General features: G+C 36.3%; 2 protein-coding genes and 1 long non-coding RNA gene across 3 annotated transcripts; 1 reads left to right on the top strand and 2 right to left on the bottom strand.

The window, feature by feature from the left end:
* Window positions 1-16649: 16649 nt before the first annotated feature.
* On the top strand, window positions 16650-17207 carry LOC5572980 (immediate early response 3-interacting protein 1). The gene is made up of 3 exons (XM_001654261.2): window positions 16650-16875; window positions 16965-17066; window positions 17129-17207. The coding sequence occupies exons 1-3, from the start codon at window positions 16788-16790 to the stop codon at window positions 17182-17184; spliced, it is 246 nt and encodes an 81-aa protein (XP_001654311.1). The 5' UTR covers window positions 16650-16787; the 3' UTR covers window positions 17185-17207.
* On the bottom strand, window positions 17199-18026 carry LOC5575610 (biogenesis of lysosome-related organelles complex 1 subunit 2). The gene is made up of 3 exons (XM_021843592.1): window positions 17823-18026; window positions 17438-17744; window positions 17199-17379 (listed from the first exon to the last, which is right to left on the bottom strand). Exons 2-3 carry the CDS (start codon window positions 17732-17734, stop codon window positions 17251-17253), a joined length of 426 nt encoding a protein of 141 aa, XP_021699284.1. The 5' UTR covers window positions 17735-17744; window positions 17823-18026; the 3' UTR covers window positions 17199-17250.
* A 1298-nt stretch (window positions 18027-19324) lies between these two features.
* LOC110675482 lies at window positions 19325-21418 on the bottom strand. The gene is made up of 3 exons (XR_002499528.1): window positions 20816-21418; window positions 19595-20748; window positions 19325-19532 (listed from the first exon to the last, which is right to left on the bottom strand). It is a non-coding gene; the product is annotated as an uncharacterized LOC110675482 (long non-coding RNA).
* Window positions 21419-21904: the final 486 nt, after the last annotated feature.

The raw sequence follows: 21904 nt of genomic DNA on the forward strand, positions 1-21904 counted from the left end.
ATATAGACTATACTTTTATTTTTGCTGCGTATTTTAAAATTATTCAGTAATTCAATTTTTCTCTTTAAGTTACAAAATTTTTGGTTTTACCAGTACCACTGATGTTATTTATGGAGTAATTTCGTTTATTTATGGAACAAGTTATAAATTGTTATGATTTTTATTTTCTATGGAGCGTTTTTATTTTCTTATAGTCGCAAAACCCTTTTTGTCGAATCCGAACATATCCGATCCCAATCGTAAAGCTACTGATCCTGGCATGTAACGGGAGCAGGAAGCCCTTCACTACTAGCTGGCTGACTCTACGACGATGATGATGACGACGACTGCCGTTGATGATGACGGTTACATTGTAGAACACATGCTTGAACCACAAATACAACGCCAGAATCAACGTCTCGCAATACGATGAACATAGTAGGAGTGCATATGCAACCATAATGCACAGACTTAGTCTTCATTTGCGCTATGGCAAACCACACACATTATGTCACATTAGAGAATCATCTAATTAATAATAATCTAATTCAGAAAAAATGATAGCATTCGTCAGATTGGGTTGATAACAGTGTAAGTAGTGATAGACCAAAAGGATTTTTTTTGAAAAGGACACGTTGACGTGAAAGGATAAAACAAGAAAAAAATAACAACTACCGAAAAGCTAAACATTACATATAATTTGCAATTGGATTAGATGGACAAATTGATGTGAAGATTTGCGAAAAAGTTACACGTCTTCTCAGTGAGAATCGAACTCACGACTCCCCGATCTCTAGTTGGGACGCGTTACCACTACGCCATGGGAGGACTCATGAACGCAGAAGTTAACCTGAATTCGATTTCATTTCGATCGGGGAGTCGTGAGTTCGATTCTCACTGAGAAGACGTGTAACTTTTTCGCAAATCTTCACATCAATTTGTCCATCTAATCCAATTGCAAATTATATGTAATGTTTAGCTTTTCGGTAGTTGTTAAACTTCCACTCGGCTGGTTAGCCGTAAACCACGATTCATAACTAAAAACAAGTATGAAGAAAAAAATAGCCAACCAGTAGGGGAAAGTGGGGTATTTTTGACCATGTTTGTTTTCGGAACATATCTCGCATAGCTTAGGATCACGCCCTAAAAGCCAATGGTAATCGAGTGTGTAGCATATTCCTTCTGTACAAACGAATAAGTATACGTGTTATTTAACAATTCTGTGATGAAGAGAAAATTCTCCTCTATCTCCCAGTTGTGACAGTTTTTTTATTCTTTCATTTGCTTAGAAACAACGAACTACACACTATGTTACCATTGGCTTTCAAGGCGAGATCATAAGTTATGATGAGATGGGACGTCATGTTTGTTGAGAATGATGAAATCGACTTGCTTATTCAGGACGAAGTTGTGAACTCCTCACATCGCGTTAAAACTCTAAGCTGATGATTGGTTCATCTCTGCGTTACCAACGGTGTGATGAAGTTTTTTACAGTAGTTTTCAATGATTTTTTTTCCGAAATTTTTCCTTATTTTGAACATAGGCTATTCTTTCGAGTTCTACTGGTTTCGTTACTAATGGCAAAAATTTGGCTTATATTTCAATTGGGAATTATACCTTCTTCAAATCATCGGCAGTTATTTGAAGTTATACTGATGTACCGTAAATTCTGGTGAAATAGATCACCATGTCACACGATTTTATTTCTTCCCAATAGAGCACAGATATCAATGTAATCTGCATTTAATGAACTTTGTTTGTCGCAATCATTGTTCAATTGTATGCTGTGAAGTTTTTTGCGTAAAAGAATGTTTATTTCTATGAACATAATGTAAAATTTCAAAATCATGTATCGTGTAGTTTTAACACAAGAAGAATAATTTAGCAAGAATATTCAGATTCAGCGAGCTCAAATTTAGTATATAGATCCGTTTTGAAAACCAACAATAATCGCATTTACAAGTGATCAATTTCACCCCGAAATGGGATCCCTCGATTTTTATATTAGAGATGATTTTTAGTACTAAAATTAAACTTATCGTACTTGTTTTTCTGCATGCACAACATTATAGAAAATAGACAAGTAAAACTGTTAAAAATGATCAATTTCACCCGAAATTACGGGGACGATTATTTGCTTATGTTTTCATAGAAGATTTTTCCTTCTTTTGACAAAAGACTGTTCTCTCAAGAGAAAACTATTCCTTATTATTACAGTGGGATTCCGTTTTTGGCATGTTGTGTCTGTTGCTCTTATCATTTGAATAGCAAGTCAACTACACACCGACTACACTCCAGAGCACCATTTTCGTAGATATTCCCCCAAATCCCACCAACTACTAAGGGCTCTCGTGCGCGCCTATTTAGTTCGGGAAAATCATCGTACATGCGCAACGTTTCATGAGGCCATTAATGTCCATCTGAATCTCAACTGGAGAACAAACTTTTTTCTTAGGCATTCATAGGCCAGTAGGTGATACACTTAATAAAACCACTTTTCTTCAGACTCAAGAGCAACACAAAGCTTATGACCCACGCAGAGTTTCAATCATAAATTTCATCTCATCTTTTTACCACACTGTTCTTATTATTATGGAATTACATACATTGCGTATGTCAAAAAAAGTAATAGAAACAATTAAAGTAAAATGTCGTGTATAATATTTTTTACGAAATTTCATAAAATAAATTGCGTTATTCTATAAAGCTGCTGAAGTGTCAACATGTAACCTAAAAAGTGTGCATATTTCACTATTTTGTATTTAATTTTTGATAATTTCAATGTACCGTTTAATACTGCCACCATAACAAATGCGAACACAGTGCTGCAAGTTTTTAACCATGATAAAGTTATTTTTACTGTCCAAATGATGCCATGGTAAAATTTAATGCACAAAATATTCGAAATAAATACGAAATTAGTCTACACAAATCAAGTGGCGTTGTGTATTTAATTTAACTCTCTGATATAGTATTTTCAACCGCAACGCTGTTCTCAGTGTACGCTCCCAAGTAACCACAAGCATTATATCATTGCATTAATTTGATCGAAAGTCAACATTTTTTGTATTAATAATGTTATCATGCATTTATTCAATAACTGTCCAGCACTGATCCATTTGATTAACATTATAAATGCTTTGTAGCATTATTTTAATTCAGCATTATGCTCAACGTTTATAGTGAATATACAGTTATGCTGCCATACAAGATTACGTAACCTCATTAAACGCACTCGAATCTGTAATAAATAAGTAGGACGATCGAGCACGTTTGCACTCGCTTATTACGTTTTGTGAGATATGGAAAAAGAACAATTTTTATAATGAAATGACTTTCTTCCATCTCGAACACCGATTTCATGATTCATTGTATTGTACTTATTTAGAATTATGTTGTATTTTTATTTATGAGACTCTTTTATTTTTATGGAGCGAAAAGAAATGTCGATCAATTTCTCTTCCCTGAATGCGCTGGGGCATTGTTTTGTGGGTTAAGTTCTGTTATTTCCTCTACGAGAAAGAATGATGATCAAATTCTTCCTATTGATGTTTCATTTGGTGAGGAAAGGAAATCACTGTTGTTCAATCGCCGAACAGAATTCTTTCTATTCGTTATAACTGGGCGAACAGTAATGGTTAACACACACAGTGTCATCGTTTATAAGGAACTTTTAACCAACCTTATCACATCAGCAGCTTTAGCACAGGACACCAACGCGCCAGGCATCCAGCACACCATCATCCTACAGTATTGGACAAAACATTTGCAACATTTTCGATTTTCCATACAAAATGACCAACTTTGGTAAGCTAGATATCACTTATTTATCGTCCGATTTAAATAAAATTTTCACAGAACATCAGATATAACTTGAATTTTAACATATATTTTTGAGTGATTTTTCCAATCACGGGTTTATAAATTATAACGGTTTATCTAAAGTGTAATTTTCGACGAAAAATTCATAACTATTTATCTCAAAATCTGATAGCCCTGCACAAAAACTGTCTTCAGCAAACTTGTTCACCTCGTTAAAATCTACAACTTTGCTGAAGATACCATGAAGCTATTCCTTCAATATGTTTAGTTATGTCATTAATAAAAAATCATCAAAAAAATAACTTCAGTCAAATCGTTACTGCTTTTGAACTTGTGATTGGAAAAATTACTCAAAAATATATGTTAAAATTCAAGTTATGTCTGATGTTCTGCCAAAATTTCATTCAAATCGATCTATAAATAACTGAGATATAGCTTACCGAAGTTGTTCATTTTGTATGGAAAATCGAAAAAGTTGCAAATGTTTTGTCCAATACTCTATGTGTGGGTTCGAATTCTGATTCCAACAAAAAAAATATCATTGAGGTGGTAAAAAGACCATTGAAAAGTAGCCAATGGATTCATTGTTTTGTTTACTTTTAACGCAAGCCCTAAATATACATTATTTTAAACTAATATACATCATGAACCCTAAAAATACAACCATAAATGCTTTAGTAGGGCTTGTGCATTAAAACTGCTTAACCAAGTATTGCATTAATTTGGTTGTTATGGAACCCTTTCCCACTTTAATTATGTTTTATAAAGCTCTTGAAGATTTGTTACCTATGTGATAGGTCACAATCATGCATTTGACTTTTTTTTTTGTATTTTTCTTTTTTCATTTTGTTGTATATTTTATCCTGTAAATAATTATGCTTTAACTCTAGCTCAAATTTGAATATTCTAATATGTAAATATTATTCCTATAATCTTTATCCTAATATACCATTTACTCTTAATATAAAACATAAATAAAAACCCAAGTAACCACAAGCATTATAACATTGCACGTATTCTACTGCATATCAACACCATTGATGCAACATTGCTTTTATTCAACAAATTTCAAGAGCTGTCAAGCAATAAAGCATTAACCCTACATTGCAAATGTATCAATGCACTAACATCACTTTATAAATTGTACTGCTGCATTAATATTACTTTATAAGTTGCTTCATTGCTTTATCGTCCTTTTTGCATTAATTTAACTGTAAAAGTGCCCTTTTCCACTTTTAATCTACTTTAATGGTAGGCTTACGGCAATGCAGCTGCATTATATATGCAATTATATAATGCTCCATGGTTACTTGGGAATATGTAATGAATTTGTAAATATAAATAATTTAAATTTGAATTTGAAATCCTCCCAAACAAACCTCTGGTATCCCACCATCAAAATCCTTCCCAACCATATATGCACTGATGCATCATGGCGCCTAATAGGGATCATTCAAATATTACGTTACACAAAATTTGCCAATTTGCGACCCCCTCCCTCCCCCACGTAACAGCTTTTGTATGGAGAATTTAAAATTTTTGTATGGATCGTAACATCATGGAATACCCCCTCCCTCCCCCTATTGCGTTACGTAATATTTGAATGAACCCATACCAACTGTGCGAAGACAAATCCCTCCCGGGAAATGTTCCACTGATGATGTTTACTGCATCATCCTAAGGGATATAAAAAGGATATGCAAGCAAAGGAAAAGATCTTTTCGGTAACAAAATTCCGACAGTTTAAATCGTCCGTTATTTTTAACTTTCCAAACCCTTAGGTACAAAATTATAAGTGAATCGCGAGTGGAAGACATCTGTACCCCACCGCAGCTCAAAATCGGAAGTGATAGTGTCAAAGTGTCCTACTAGTGGTCCTGGTGAACTACTTGGGACGACCGAACCGGACGAAGCTTCTTTGGAGATATCCCAGAGACGTGAAGCCCCGTTGGTAACACGATCACCGTCAGCCAACGGCCGGTCATTTGGTATAGCCGTCGGCAAGGAAACCAGATCAATCGCCGCCTACCGTCCGAGCCAAAAATCCCTCCACAAACGATAAACCGCAGTTGACTTTTCAAAGTGCATTCCTTCCATAATTTCCTAAATCCTAATCCTAAATTAATAAATTTACATATACATTTGAAATTATTAGTGATTCAGTATAATTATTTCGAGCGCAACTCATTTTCCTCCTTCTTAAACTGTGTTAAAATTGAATTCGCGAAGCAAGTGTGGGTTGTGAGTCCGCCCTAGTAGTGATTCTCCCGGACCCTGAGAAGGCTTAAATGTAAATAATTCAGCAAATTTTGCCTTAATTATTAGTTTTTGAATTCAAGTTTTTTCTTAGTGTTAATTTCCTTAGTTTTCTAGTTTTTCTTTTCTTATTATTATTAGTCTTGAAATTTAAATGAATTAGTGTTTGTGGAAAAATAAAAGATTATGTCACTTTAAAACAAAATCTGATAGTACACTATAGAGCAAACATAAAGCATTCATACATAGCTTCGTGGTTACTTGGGTTGTCTCTCCAATACAACAAGGGAACCAACAACGGCGGAGGCCGTGGAATGTAGGCGACGGAGGGTGCCCCGATAGCGTCTACAGCGGGATGGTGATGGACAACAGATCGAGGCGGTAGTCTTGAATTGTTAGGGGTATAGCGGACGACGTGGCGAGGCGGCCGGCCTGAGTAGATGGGTGGCGAACGACGTGGGAAGGCGGTGTGCCTCAACTGACTCCCAGGATGAGCGATGGCGGGAATCCAGCAGTCGACCTATGGAGGTGACGGTCGCAGATGACGATGGCGGTTTAGCGAAGAGGCTTCGGGTAAAATGCCGTGTGCGAAGTAGGTTCCGTTGCTTTGCACTGAACAATGCGGGCCACGCAAAGCAGATGGATGCTGTTACTACGACGAACTGGAATAGCGGGCAAGGCTTCTTCTACTAGAGCCCAAGGAGCTACTAAAAATTGACCAGAACCAGAATGTCCACTTGACCAATCGGAGCTCGGTTGGACAAAGTCGTTTTTCTGGCGATTTGGGTTCTTTGCGGTTAATGGTTTAACACTAACCCTAATTTGTTTGCTAACAAAGTCCGAAAACCTCCATACTACCTCCTGTAACGGCCGTGGGATTCGAGAACTCCAAAAGAGGCCTTTTGAGCTCGCCCCGCTGACTGCCGTTGGTCTGACCAGCAGTCTGGGGTTTTGACCGGTTCCCCACCTGGGCTTCGGTGTCCAATGCTCGAGGGCTAAGAGAACCGTACCAGAAAAACGGTAACACTATACTTTGGACCCCCTGGGTCATTTTCTTGCAAATTTCCCAGCTTGAATCGAGAGACCAAATCAATTCGCATTCTATTTGGAAAGATAGGACTATTCCTCACTTGCATCAACCGTTTGTACATAGTGTTTATTTTATTTAACTATCTGAAATCAATTTAATTTAATCGGCAACCGATACAACACATTACATACAGAAATTGAAGCCGACAGAAATCAATCGATTGATTAGACCACAGACAAACAGACGTAACACTGATAAAATTTCCATCGACCAGTCATTTAACGATCATTTCAAATTCGATATGTTACAAATCTCACAACCAGAGGCGCGCGCATCGTTTTTCTTCGCGTTTGACGTTTCACACTACCAGCGGGGCCCAGATAGCCGTAGCGGTAAACGCGCAGCTATTCAGCATGACCATGCTGAGGGTCGTGGGTTCGAATCCCGCTGGTCGAGGATCTTTTCGTAAAGGAAATTTTCTCGATTCCCAGGGCATAGAGTATCTTCGTACATGCCATACGATATACACATGCAAAAATGGTCATTGGCATAGTAAGCTCTCAGTTAATAACTGTGGAAGTGCTCATAAGAACACTAAGCTGAGAAGCAGGCTTTGTCCCAGTTGGGACGTAACGCCAGAAAGAAGAAGAAGAAGTTTCACACTACCGCCACCTGCCGGTCTTGTTGCACGAAACACCTTTTCGTGCAACATGCACACCAGATGATGATGGTGTAAACTGGGCGATGGATTTTAAAGAAATTTGTTCCAAGTGTTACGTCTGTTTGTCTGTGATTAGACTATGGGCAAGCATACTATACAACCAGTGTCGTGGACCTTGTCTTCAAACGATAAAAAATGCCAGATGTCCAAAATATATACTTTGAGAGTCCAAAATATACTGGTGTGTCCAATATAATGAAAAACAGTGCTTCACAATCAAGGGGGTGGTCACTCTGCGCATTGTGCCTTGCGCAGCAATGGCACATTTCGGCGCACTGACTGGCACACCTTACCAAAGTAGGTTGCTATAAAAATTGCAGTGAACTGAAATTTCCGTCTCAGCTATCATTGCGTTTTCTGAGTTGTTTGTTATCTGTCGAAAACTTCAACTTCGGGTTCAAAACTAAGGGGTCTATTTTGTAAATCGAGCGGTTTCATGTGACTCATCTGTAGTCATTGTCGATCAAAGCAAGCATGCATATTTCAGATGTCACCCGTCGACTCCCATAGTAATCCAGTCACATAAAGTGACAACTGTCGATAAACTCGAGTGACAGAGCCGACTCGAGCGAACTTTTTGGTCGACAGTGACTCCAGTCGAATCGTTTTTGATCGACTCGACTTATAAAATAGGGCCCTAACCTTCTAACACTTTTAAATATAGTGGGTTTACAATTATATTTTTTTTTGTTTCAGAACGAACGAACCTAGAGTGGCACCATACCAGCAGGGCCCAAACGATCTGAAGATGATGGAATCGGCTGTGACTCATGTCCTATACAAAATTCACAATAAATAATTACAAGATACAAAAAAAAAAGCGTCAGTGTCACTTATAATGACGGGGAGATGGGTAAAACATGTAGGAGATCTTTGGACGTATGTCCCGAGGATTACAGTGATCTACACATGACATACGTCTTACTGCATTGTGCTTTCATCGTAATGTTCTCGCAAATCTTCGCATCCTTCTCCCTTCTACTACGATTCCGTACATAATCGTTAACGCTGCGTGCTGCAGTTTTTCATGGGGTGGTACTTTTCTAAATTAACGAGAATCCAAGTATATGTAAGACTTCAATAGGAAGATTTAGAAAATGGCCCAAACGAATTTCTGTCCCGTGTTGTCCTAGAATTCATGCGCACCATTTTCTAAACCTTCTTATTGAAGTATTTTTTACATTTATTTGACTTGGATTTTTCGTTAGTTTACCCTAAAATAATGTAAGTAAACTGTATCCCGGAAAACAATCGCAACATAAAAAAAAACCCTGACGGAAAAGTAATGCAAAATTTGAGAGGCAATCCAAAAAAAAATGAAATGTCAATGCTTGCTGAGAAAGTTTTTCCATAATTTCAGTTCATTGATTGTAGTATTATAGCACGTTTGGCACGCTTGGCACACTTTGGCGCACTGAAGGCACAACTGTGCCGAATGAAGTGCGTAAAGTGACCTTCCCCTTGTTCACAATTCAATTATTTTCGACGTTTTTTGGATCCTACATGACCGTATGAGAATTTTTATCTCGTAGGGGAAGTTTTCTCTACATTTTGCCGTGTTCTTTGACTTGGTTACGCTGTGCAATTAATTAATAGGGTCCTAAAATGTCGAATTAAATCTTGTTTTCATTTCATAACACGAAAGAGCATGTTACTGCAACTACTTTAGCATTTTTTCCCGCTCAAATAACGGATATGTCATATTAAACCTTTAATTTTGGAAATTTGATCCATAAATAAAGCGACCATATATGTCCCGCGAAACGCGGGACACCATGTCAGATATTGTTCCCAATCAAACATTATCCGTAATGGATGTGTGTTCTACAAACATTTCAGGTCGAAATCATGATCTTATTGCTCAGTTTAGTCAAACAATTCGATTTGACGCGTAATATCATGTTGAAAATTGCGTTGTCCCTTATCCATAAATCCGTCTTGTCATCTTATCCATAAATAAACCTTGACACTTGAGATCATGTTCTCTGAGCAGAATCTCAAATAGAGAAACTTTAAAGTAGATGGAGTACCGTGTACCTTTTAATTCCGCTCCTAAATGCTTATCTTTGACAGACGCGCGTATCTGTCAAAGATAAGCATTTAGGAGCGGAATTAAAAGGTACGCGGTACTAAATCTACTTTAAAGTTTCTCTATGTTTTTTGTGCTTAAAAAAAAGACAAGGACACCGTCTTCAGCCATTTAGCTGCACAGACTGTAACTTAACACTAGACAAAACTGAAATGAATGGCTTCGTAAATCGAACGACATTTAATCAATAGAATTTACAATGAGCAAATATTGTCAAAATTACTATAAAATCAGTTATAATGAACTTCATTATGTTATTTTCTTACAATAATAAGAATGTAAAATTGACGAACTTCAAAGTAGAAATTTCCATTCGTTTTTGTTTACGTTCCACCATTTTATCATTCATCTGTATTCCTAATATTTACAAGTGGAAGTGAAGAAAAATTGTTATGTTTCCGTCTTAATAGCATATGGAACCACTGTTATTTGTGAGAATGATAAGCGCTGAGCTAAGAGCATAGAAGATTATATTGGGTAAGTCAATATTTCACATAAATTACTGTTTTCTTCATCTGTTTGCTGCTGTTTGCCTCTTCAGGTCATCCTGGGAACAAGTTCGTGAAATACAACGTTTGTACGTAATATGGTTTTTAAGGCTCCAAGTTACCGGCGTCTTACAAGTGTAGCACGGATCCTAATACATAAAAATACCAGATGATGAAACTCCGTAAAATATGCGTATAATTATGTGTAATATTTATCAATGTTTGATCCTGTTGTTGAGCATAAAATAAATAAAAAAAATAGTTTTCAATGACACAGTATTGAAGATTTTTTTTTAAGTGATTGAACGCCATGAACTATGCAGCAGTTTCTTCAGCACAGTCCAAATAACAGAGTTTTCTTGTATATTTAACTAATGAACAGTAATATAGTATTCATTAGTGAAGCCAACAACCTCGACCAAATTCTGTCATAATAGTAAAAACTACAACACTTCTTCTTATGGTAATCATGAAATCACTTCGGTTGAAAATCGTTGGTGCGAGTCTGTCAATTGTAACCTCTATTGTAGTAATTTTCACTACAAAGCTGTTTTCAGTGAACGGACAAGCATGCTCCAGTGGCACAGCCGAGAAACATTTCTGACGAAAAGTTTCAATGGCTGAAGCGGGAATCGAACCCATACCCCATGACACGATGCGCTTAAATGCCTGACGACACTAACCGCACGGCCATGAGGCCCACTAAACAAACGAAAAACATAAAAAATAGGGTAAACCTGTGTTTTTGGCCTAAACTCAATTCGCTTAAGCAACATTTGTGTTAAGCATATTATATTATGTGACCACGTGGGAAATTTAGTAGATTGAGGAGTATTGGAAATCGAAATCTTCTCTTCTTTCGTACACTTCAAAAGAAAACATTATGATTTAATGAAAAGCAACGGAATTTCTCTGTTTTATGTTGGATTCATCGCATATTTTTGTTATGCACCGGCACGGTTTATGTTTGCAAGAGATGACGGTGTTGTCAGGTGGTAGGTGACTGATTTTTCTACCAATTGTTATGTGCGTGCTTTCGGAACATTTGCTGCATATTATAAAAACTTGCCATTTTGTAAAAAGTTTATCATCACAAGATCACTGATTTAATAAAATTTTAATGTTTTTGTGATCAATTCGCATTAAATGCTATGATTTTGCGGATAGCACTTCTGACATCACTGAGCTCAACGATCGCGATGATTTTGTACACATGGTAGACGCGTCCCGACGCATCGCACTGTGGAGCTTGTCATTATTTTGAGTGGTCCAAATTGCTAAACTCTTGGTATAATTTCATACTTCGTAGAGATGATTTCTGTAATTTGTAATAATCGCAAACAAATAACGTATGAGTTTAAAGTTTCCATGCTATGCCCAACCTTTCTAAGCTGAAAATTACACCAACAGAAAAAAATGTTGGACATTTTAGACTATAAACACAGGCATGTCTAAGTGTGCGGCGGCGTCGTCGATTTGCAGCAAGTGAAAATCACCGCCATCATAGTTTTCAGTGCTGCGGTTAATGAAACTATATAAATATTTGATTCCCGTTTGAAATGTGTTCCTTTAAGGAAAGTGTAGGAAAGATTTGTTTAGTGGAATTGTTGTGAACGCAATATGAAATTCAAAACACAAATGTTTGCTGCAGAATTACAATGAAAAAGGTAAACACTGTTTATTTACAAGTGTAGTTGTGTGAGGCAATGAAATGCGGCATGAGATCGGAGATTTTTTTGAAAATATAAATCTCATGTATATTGTCGCTAAATTGATAATGCTGTATCTGAAAATGTGCCTTAAATATTGAAATACCACCTGAAGCATTTTTCTTCGTACAAATTATCCATATAATCAGTGTACGTAAATTAGTTGTAAGTTGTGATTGTAACGAGTACCCAAGAAACATTTGCCTATTTTATAATCATTTATTAAGCAATTTTTCACAACTACATACTGAATAGTTGCTTTATTATATTACTTTGCAGCTGCTACGCACACATTGTTCAAGCAAATCTGGCGAAATTATTAAGCTTCTTATCATTTAGTGACTGTAATCATATATTGTAATGATGTTTATTCAGGTTTCACTTAGCTTAATAAGGATTGATGATTTAACAACGCTAGTTTAACAAACTACATTATTGCAGTTTAATTCAGCATCATGTTTAACAACATTTTAATTATTTCCAAGTGAAGCCTTTGTTCAGGCGTTGTTCACACAAATTTGGAGAAGTTATAAAGCGTGTCGTTGTATATTGACTTTATTCTACAACTTCAAAATCGCTTTATAAGCATTCATATCAGCTTTTATTCAACTGCCACAAAATTGATTGAAAACAAATAAATGACTAAAAATAGCTAACACTGTATACATCAAATGCAGTGTATACATTTACCATGAGTTAATAACCACCCCTTTAATAATTACCTGAATACTGGATTCAAACTCGAGACCTTTCCATCGTCAGCGGTATACCTTGCCATCTGCGCCATCCTTGAATTCATATATTAGCCTTCCAGTGCCCAATATAAACCTCTTGTAGCTGATTATTGATCATGCTTGAGCTTCTATTCAACAATGACTAATCAACACGTGCTATGCTGATCAACAACTGAATAAGCGCATTACTTCTGCTGCTGTTCAGTACTGATGCGAGGTGAACTCCGAGGGCTATTTATAGCGCACAGTGAGAAAATTTATTTCAATGCTGGGCAAAAATAAAGTTTATTCACAAAGTAAAAACAGTCTGTAATGATTAATCGAATTTCATAATAAGTTTTAACTTGTTTAAACTTGAATTGAATTGTTCATCCAACTATACTAAAATTCATTTATTAAATGTATAATATTTCTACTAGGTTAATAATTTTAATTAATTGTCACAGTTTTTCCATCTATTAAACATTATACAAATATAAAATATATTTCAATCAATAATCCTATGTCAGAAGACTGATTCAAATATTTTCTAAACATATTTGAATATTGTATTGAGAAAGCATCAGTTATTATTTTATCCAACATGTTTTTATATATTAGTAAGTTAGTGACGAATTTGCCAAGAGCGAAAAGCCACTCAAATAAAGATAAATAATAATAATATTAGTAAGTTGAACATTGCACTACATTAGGAATGCAACGCAATTTTTAGATATTTTGTCCATTTTTTTTAAAATTTGGCTATGGTGTGACCTATTTTGTAAGGCTTCTTTGTTGCTGAACAATGTGTTTAGTAATCGTTATTTTGGACTTCTTTGGATGACCTGCTCGGATGATATATCTATGTTGTATTAGGATTTTATAAAATACCTATTCAGCTTTTAATCATGTTCATGTTAAACATGGAAACAGCTGAAGTGCGAAGCAACCAATACGTTAGTTCGTCTCCTGTACATCTGTTTACACAATTATATTTGTTTGGTGGAATATTGGCTCTTTAATAGAAGGAAAAATGACTTGTTCAACTCATTAGTAAAACAATCTTGACAAGTCGGCAGAGATTCTTTGGAGGAGTTTAATAAGTGTTGATTCTACTATTATTCATTCCAATGAAAAATGTTGAACATTGACTTAAATTTGGATCTAAATACCATCTTCTCAGCTCTTTGTAGCGCATTTTTTCAACTGTCACCATTATTCAACAATAATTAACTATGTATACGTTTATTTGTGACACTGGACTGTAAGTTAGGTAACCACTTTCATGTAACTATTGTTAAATTATTATTTATACTTCGATTATCATTAAAAATGTTATGAATAGTAACTTTTTCCGATATCAATAACGTCGTAGATGATGATCACTACATTTGGAAAAAATACATTTTGATATTTTTAATCCAATGTGATTCGAACTTTACCCTCGTTGATCCATTTCGTCGCCATTACGTCCATTACGTTAATCCATCCATCGCATACACTTCTTGGATTTGATTTGAAAAACATTTGAAACATTTGAAAATAACATAAAAAGACATAATACGTTTTGCTTGAATAAGAGCATACTCATATACTGTTATTCACATTGTTTATAAGTTTTACTAATCATGCTGGACAACATTTTAAGTATTAGACACTGAAACTTTTGTACGATTTGTTGTTAATCAAATGTTCAATATTCTACTAAAATGATGTCTACAACCTATAGAAGCTTTTAATCAGTCAATTGTTAAACTTCTTATGTGTTGTAGAACAAAACCTACTATATTTGCATTTTCGGAGGTTTATTCAGCTCTTATTCAAAACACAAACTGCAAGTGGAATAACAGCTTTTTTATAAGCGGAAATTAATATTATTCAATTATTGATTCAACTTAAAATTTGTTCAGCAATGGTTGCTGCTATGCAGCTTGTATTAAGCACGTAAGTATCTTAAAAGCTACCAATTGTTCCTTGGGTAGAACCCCCACCGAGCAGGAGCACTCCCAAGTAACCATGGAGCATTATATCATTGCATATATAATGCAGCTGCATTGCCGTAAGCCTACCATTCAAATAGTTTAAAAGTGGAAAAGGGCACTTTTACAGTTAAATTAATGCAAGAAGGACGATGAAGCAATGAAGCAACTTATAAAGTAATATACTGCTTCGCGTTAGAAAACGGGTTAACCAACGTGCGAAGTTTGATTTTTGACCAACTTCGCCGCGTCGCAACTCGATTCTCAATAGTGCGCATAATGCACACGGTGACGGGCATAGATGCGCACTATAGCGAAGTGACTCGCGACGCGGCGAAGTTGGTCAAAAATCGAACACAGACAAACAGACGTCACACTCTCACCGATGTCCATCGACCACCTTTTAAACGGCCGATTCAAATATATGGTAGGCGGCCAATCCACCACCCGCAGCGCTCGCATCGCTTTTGTTCTCGTTTGACGTTTACACACTACCGCCATCTGTTGGTCCATCGGCCAAACACACCGATTTTAGCATTGGGCGTACATGTCCTCGTGACTATGATTTTTATCGCGATTTGTTCTAAGTGTTACGTCTGTTTGTCTGTGAATCGAACTTCGCACGTTGGTTCATCCATTTTTAGTCGCGAAGCAGTATATTAATGCACCAGTACAATTTATAAAGTGATGTTAGTGCATTGATACATTTGTAATGTAGGGTTAATACTTTATTGCTTGACAGCTCTTGAAATTTGTTGAATAAAAGCAATGTTGCATCAATGTTGTTGATATGCAGTAGAATACGTGCAATGTTATAATGCTTGTGGTTACTTGGGCTGTTTCTCGGTGGTGGGCAATAAATCAGTAAAAGTAGTTCAAGTCGTTCGTTATTCGTCTGCCCCTTCGGGACTTAAAATACACAACGTAGGGCCTGGTCAACCTTGGACGAAACAGTATACTTTCAATAGGTTTAGCTTACTTCTTAATTATGATTATCATTTTAATGTTATGAAATCAATTATAGCCTTATGAAATCAAGTTTTATGTTTTTTAATGTTGAAAATCTCAAAAAACTTGTATACATTAATTAAGCTCAGTTTCTTTCTTGTCATTTCAATAATAAAAAATTAATAAAAGCCTTATGAAATCAAGTTTTGAGTATTGTTTAATGCTTCATAAGGGGGATTTGATGAATTTCGATAATTAATTTGCCTGACTGTATGTGCAAATTTCTCGAGAAAACCTGTTTCGGTATTTCTAAGAATAAATTACAAGATGTCAGTTTATTTTTCAATTTAATATCAAGACGCAAGGTTGCATCAGATCACACCCCACACTGAGAACAGCGTTACGGTTGAAAATACTATATCAGAGGGTTAAATTAAATACACAACGCCACTTGATTTGTGCAGACTAAATTTGCATTTATTTAGAATATTTTGTGCATTCAATTTTACCATGGCACCATTTGTATAGTAAAAATAACTATATCATGGTTAAAAACTTGCAGCAGACCAGAATCGAACCGAGGATCTGGCGATTGTCAAGCGCGAACGCTAGCCGCTCGGCTATCGACGCGGTTGGATTGAGAGGGAACAAAACGCAAATAAAAAGCGTTCATGATAGCTCAATCGTGGTTGGAATAGTAAATTTAAAAACACGTTCATGGTTCTCATTACTGCAACGCTTGTTTCAGTGCAGCGTTCTGATATAGTAAGCCGTAATACTGTTTACGCCCTCTTTCTAGCACACGCTTGATTTTTCGTTTTTCGAATATTTTCCGTGCCGGCTCTTTGGTGTTATACAGCGTTACATTTAAGCGTAACGGCTGTTATGATGCGTTTCTCATTGACAGAGATGACGTTTCGCAACAGTGTCACTTTTCGAGTGCATCGCGCAGCGATTCGGAATTTGAAAACATTTCATCGTAGTCAATCTTGAACAAAAATTTTGAAAATTTTTAAATAGTTCAATTTAGTTCCACTTTTATTCACCCAACAATGTTTACACTGTGGTCACTGATAGAAGCATCGCTTCTCTGCCTGAATGCGGTTTGTATTTTGCACGAGGAACGGTTTCTAGCTAAATGTAAGTTCAAAGTGTCATCCATCTGGGAATTTGCTCAAAGTTTGTGAAATAAATATACCGACCACTAAATGTTCAAAAACTACTTTCAGTTGGATGGGGTGCGACTGCCCAGGTTCAAGGATTCGGCGAAGCGCCTACGGTGAAAGCTCAGGTTCTCAACTTAGTACGGTCGATTAGAACTGTTGCCAAAAGTAAGTAGCTGGTGTTTGATCTAATTCATGAATACTAACTTTTAAATCTATTCTTCTTTCAGTCCCGCTAATATTTCTCAACATTGTGGCAATAATATTTAAATTATTACTAGGATAATACAACCAGTTCACTCCAATTACCTAAAATATTTTTATTACGAATAAAATCACATTTCAACTACAATTATTTCTTAGCTTTCAATGCTTTGAACTTATTCTCTAATCGAATGGTGTAAGAATCGAGCTGATAGGCGGCCGCTTCTAGTTTGTTTACGGTCGATTCTATGTCCTCTACCCTCTGGAGAAGTGGTTTCTAAAATAGAGCAACTTCTCTTAGATTTGAACAACAATCTCGTTTAACCGAGACTCACCAGTTCCTCATATTTCCGTGACAGTTCGTTGTTCTTGACCGCAATCGATTCGGACATCTGTTTCATCTCCAGTACCTTTCCCATCATGGCTTTGTTCATGTTCTCGATGAGCCGGTAATCGTCCGCGGTAGTGCTTAGTTCGTGGCCAATGTACTCGCCGGTTTTCTGGAACATCTTCGTGGCCAACCTGGACAGATTCGGATCGTGGGCGTCAAATGGCTCGAAGCTGGATGTCGACGTGGAAAGCGTTGGTCCCCGCTTGGGTGAATCCGTAACACCACCGTAATCGTCTTCCATGGTGCACTAGCTGCGGTTTTAGGGTTTTGTTTGGGTGAAATTAGTTTTAATGCAAGAAAATATTGCAAAATCTAACGATTTTATTTACCTTTCTTCTGAGATCGATTGAGGATGTTTTTTTTTTTCACTTTGCTTGTTTGCATCTACATTATCGACTGAACAAGCGTATGCTAGAATAAGAGCGAAAAAAACATGTTCGATTCCTTATCTTTGATACTCTTTCCTCTGAATTAAAAGTTAGTAGTATTTTTGCATATACATTTCCATTACTGTTAACATTTTAAGATGAAACACTTTTATCAAATTTGCTTCTTGACACCTTTATTAATCCAGTTTACGTCATTTTTCTAGAAGAAGCTTCAGCTTATTAGAGATGTGAGTCGATTAATCATTATTTAATTAAGGTGATACTTTAAGCTAATCTTCACGTAAAACAACGCTAGACCTGGGAGGGAGAAACCAATACAAAATTTCTCTACGTCACAGTGAGCCACCTTGCTGTGAGAGTTTGCTGTCACGAACTGTCACTGTGAGCCCGGATCTTAAACAATGGACAAACATGATAAAAGCGCTTAATTAGCCTAAGCATATTTTTGCATTTTATCAAAAGTAGTAAAAATCGAATTAGAATCAATTCATGCACATTCAAAAGTAACGTCACGAGAGCACTGTTTATTCTAATTGAATGTAACGTATTGGAATGAGGCTCTTTTTACGGTTTTCATTAAAACTGAAAATTAAACGCATAGAAAACTGTGGCCCTTTTTCAATGTTTGTCCAGAAAGATCGAAGGTACACAACAAATGAAAATTAGCAATTTTAACTAAGCCTGCCTTGATTGCCATTGGCAAACTGGAGTTATCTTGCAATTGGGTCCTAAAATGTTTGATAAAATCTTGTTTTTATTCAACAACACGAAAGAGCATGTTACTTCAACTACTTTAGCATTTTTTCCCGCTCAAATAACGGCTATATCATGTTTAAACATTAATTTTAAAATTGGGTCCATAAATGAACCTTGACACTTGAGATCATGTTTGACGTTCGCTTAGTGGACAAAAACACCACAGGGGTTTTAGTTTTAACACTGGGGTTGTTCCTATCTGACATTTCGGAAGGGACACGGAAAACAAAATTCATCCAAAATTTGAGTTTAAGCCAAAGGGTGTGACAAAATCTAAAAAAAACAGAAAAAAATGTTTTTCGGACTTGAACCAACGGAAAACATTGAAAATTGAATAAACATGTGTTTTTGGCCTAAACTTGAGCGTTTGGCACTAAAATCGGGACAGGGCTTTAGGACCCTATTTGGAAAACAATTGTATGCAATTTCGTGCACGCTAACATCAAAGTACCCATTAATGAGTAAAAAAGTACCCATTTTCGAGAATAGTGGCTTAACTCATTAAAAGAGTAAAGTCGACTTACTCATTAAAGGGTATTCGCTTCGAACTTCAAATAATGGGTATTTTTCACTCTTGGTCTTCTCGATGAAAATACCCAAAAACCTCACTTTTTAATGAATTTTTCCACAGATTTAGGTTAGGGATTCGGAGAGAAAAAAAAGGAAATATGTAACAACACTATAAGAAGACTTTGTAAATAACATATAACACATTTATTATCCATATGTCAATCACGAATTACAAAATTTGTTTCCCACTGCGGGATTAATCAAAAGCCAATTGAAGATGTTGAAACACTCCAAAACATCCTCCTTGGAACCGGCCGGAAGATGACAACTTTGTCCATGGTAATGCCTGTAGCGGGCAGTACGACAGAGGAGAAGCTAGAATGTCTGCAAAATAGAAGCGATTTGTAAAAATCATCATTTCTGAAAGAAGCACCGATATTACTTACGTATTTGTACAGTAAAACAGTGTGTCTTCCACTATGCACAACGTGTTTTCATTAATTCTAAACGGCAAGCGAAACAAAATCTAAAAATGGCGATGTTGATGGTACCAAGCTACCATGTATACTATTTACCCATTATTTCTATGAGAGCAGATACTCTATAATGAGGCTAAAATACCCTTTTTAATGTCATTGTAAGATACCCTTTTTCTGACATTTCCATAGAGATTATAATAATGGGTACATGGTACCCATTTAAAGGGTACTTTTATGTTAGCGTGTGTGTAGTATCGGTGCCTCCCTCCCAGGTAGATACCATTAAATCAATCCTAAATGAGGTTTGAAGTGCAACAGCTCCCAAAGTTTATCGAAAATATTGCGGGCACCATCTTAGCATTCGAGCTCAATACTGAATGTTCGTGCGATACGCAAATGTCAAAATTAATTTAGGTACCTACGTGAATTTCAGGTCAGTGTGATAGGTAATTAGGTTAACCTCAGTAACAATCACCGAGTGTCCATTTGGTGGTTATGTATGCACTGAAAGAAGGTTGATGGTGGAAAATACTACAATCGGGGTTAGAATTGACAAACTCGCACCAACCGAAGTGATTTCATTATTGATATGAGAACAAGAATTGTATATTTTACCATTATGGCAAGGGGTTTTCAAGGTTGGTGCCTCTACTAATAAATCTACCATGGATCCGTTAAATATACTAGAAAAAACGGTTAATTTGATTGTGTTGCAGCATGTAATATAATTATCGTATTTAATGATAATTAAATTGTTTCTTTGCAAATATTAAAACAGAAAACAGTTTTATTTAACTTTTTGTATTTATATGACAAATTATTAAATAAACGTGATCATGCATTGCAGTTAATAGTAGGATGTAGAGTGCCTGTAAACAAGAGTGACGTCATGTTCCAGTTTTGACAGGTCTCCTGCTCGATTGGAACGCGGATTTGTATGGAAATGACAGTTCGCCGCTGTTCCAATTTTGACATTGACGCCACTCTTATCTAGATCCACTCTGTAGGATGTGAGTTCGTTCGATTAGGTATGTGAATACCTGGTTTACATTCCAGGTTTACATTACCACTTTTCGAAGTATGGTTAGCGTCTGTCGAGGAAGCGACGAATCCATCCACATCTGAAAAAATCACAATATTACTAAATCAGTGGCCATGTTTTTCTCTCAATATGCAAATCGATATTACCCATATTACCTTACCATTTTGCATATGTACATCTTTTCCATCAGCGAACATTGTGTTGATAATAACTGCTATCTGCTCTGCTACGATCAAAAAGCGAACTAAACTTTATTTTCTGTAAAAAAAATATCGCCAAATGTATTCTGAGCTGTGACTAATCGAATTGTTTTCATAATTCGTTCACATCAACAAACAAATGAGGATTGAAGCAATTCCTACGAAATGTTTACTTAGCAACAATCACTGTATATTCTTCCCAGTCTGCGCTAATTATTGAAATATTTTTTAATGTTTTTAAACACTTTTTAGCCAAGAAAACTTAGAAGCTGTTCCCGCGTTGCAACATTTACGATGAAGGACAAAATGGAGGGCAGTGTATAAATAAAAACGGATGAGAAAATGTATTTCGATGTCGGTAATTTTTACATTGTAAACATTGTCAAATTGAGAATTTCATTATCTTGTGAACAATGAAGATAGTTGACTGAGCCATAAATTGTCATAATCTGTTTTTTGTTTTCAAAGACTTTGTGTTGTTAAATTTACCATCAGGTATCAGGTATCAGAAGGCCGGCTCCAAAGGCACGTTCCCCACCAGTTGGGAGATTTGTGCCATCGCCATATTTGAGCCTATTTCGTCATCTACCCGATGGGAGAGGAAAGGGAAGGGAAAGATGGGAGGAAATAGGAGTGGGGTCCCTTGAAGAGGGAAGATCGCATAAGCGAAATGAGAGCATGTAGCTCCATACCACAATGGGTTCGAACAGCGCCCTAAAAAGGGCACTGCAAAACGCATGAGCGTAAAGAGAGCCTATAGCTCATTACCACAGCGGGTTAAGAATAACAGGATGTCCTGAAGATTCAGGCTTCTGTATTCAGTTTCACTTAATAAGTGTTTACCAAGTAATTGGAATCGCATTTGCGCAAAAACTGGACAGTTACATATCAGGTGATACGAAGTTCCATAATCGGAGTCACAACTATCACACACAAATGAGTCAGCACGCTGAATATTTGCCATGTGATAGTTGAGTCGGCAGTGGCCTGTCAACGCTCTGACCAAGAGACTGCAATTCTGCTTTGACAGATTTG

The sequence above is a fragment of the Aedes aegypti genome, chromosome 2 (genome assembly GCF_002204515.2).
Source record: "Aedes aegypti strain LVP_AGWG chromosome 2, AaegL5.0 Primary Assembly, whole genome shotgun sequence".
Taxonomy (NCBI): domain Eukaryota; kingdom Metazoa; phylum Arthropoda; class Insecta; order Diptera; family Culicidae; genus Aedes; species Aedes aegypti.

What these genes read in the sequence shown, in the direction of transcription:
- LOC5572980 (XM_001654261.2), top strand. Translation starts at nt 16,788, where the DNA reads ATGTTTACACTGTGGTCACTGATAGAAGCATCGCTTCTCTGCCTGAAT. An exon ending in GGAACGGTTTCTAGCTAAAT is followed by an intron (nt 16,876 to 16,964) that starts GTAAGTTCAAAG and finishes AACTACTTTCAG; the next exon opens with TTGGATGGGGTGCGACTGCC. An exon ending in GATTAGAACTGTTGCCAAAA is followed by an intron (nt 17,067 to 17,128) that starts GTAAGTAGCTGG and finishes TTCTTCTTTCAG; the next exon opens with TCCCGCTAATATTTCTCAAC.
- LOC5575610 (XM_021843592.1), bottom strand. Translation starts at nt 17,734, where the DNA reads ATGGAAGACGATTACGGTGGTGTTACGGATTCACCCAAGCGGGGACCA. An exon ending in CACGGAAATATGAGGAACTG is followed by an intron (nt 17,380 to 17,437) that starts GTGAGTCTCGGT and finishes GCTCTATTTTAG; the next exon opens with AAACCACTTCTCCAGAGGGT.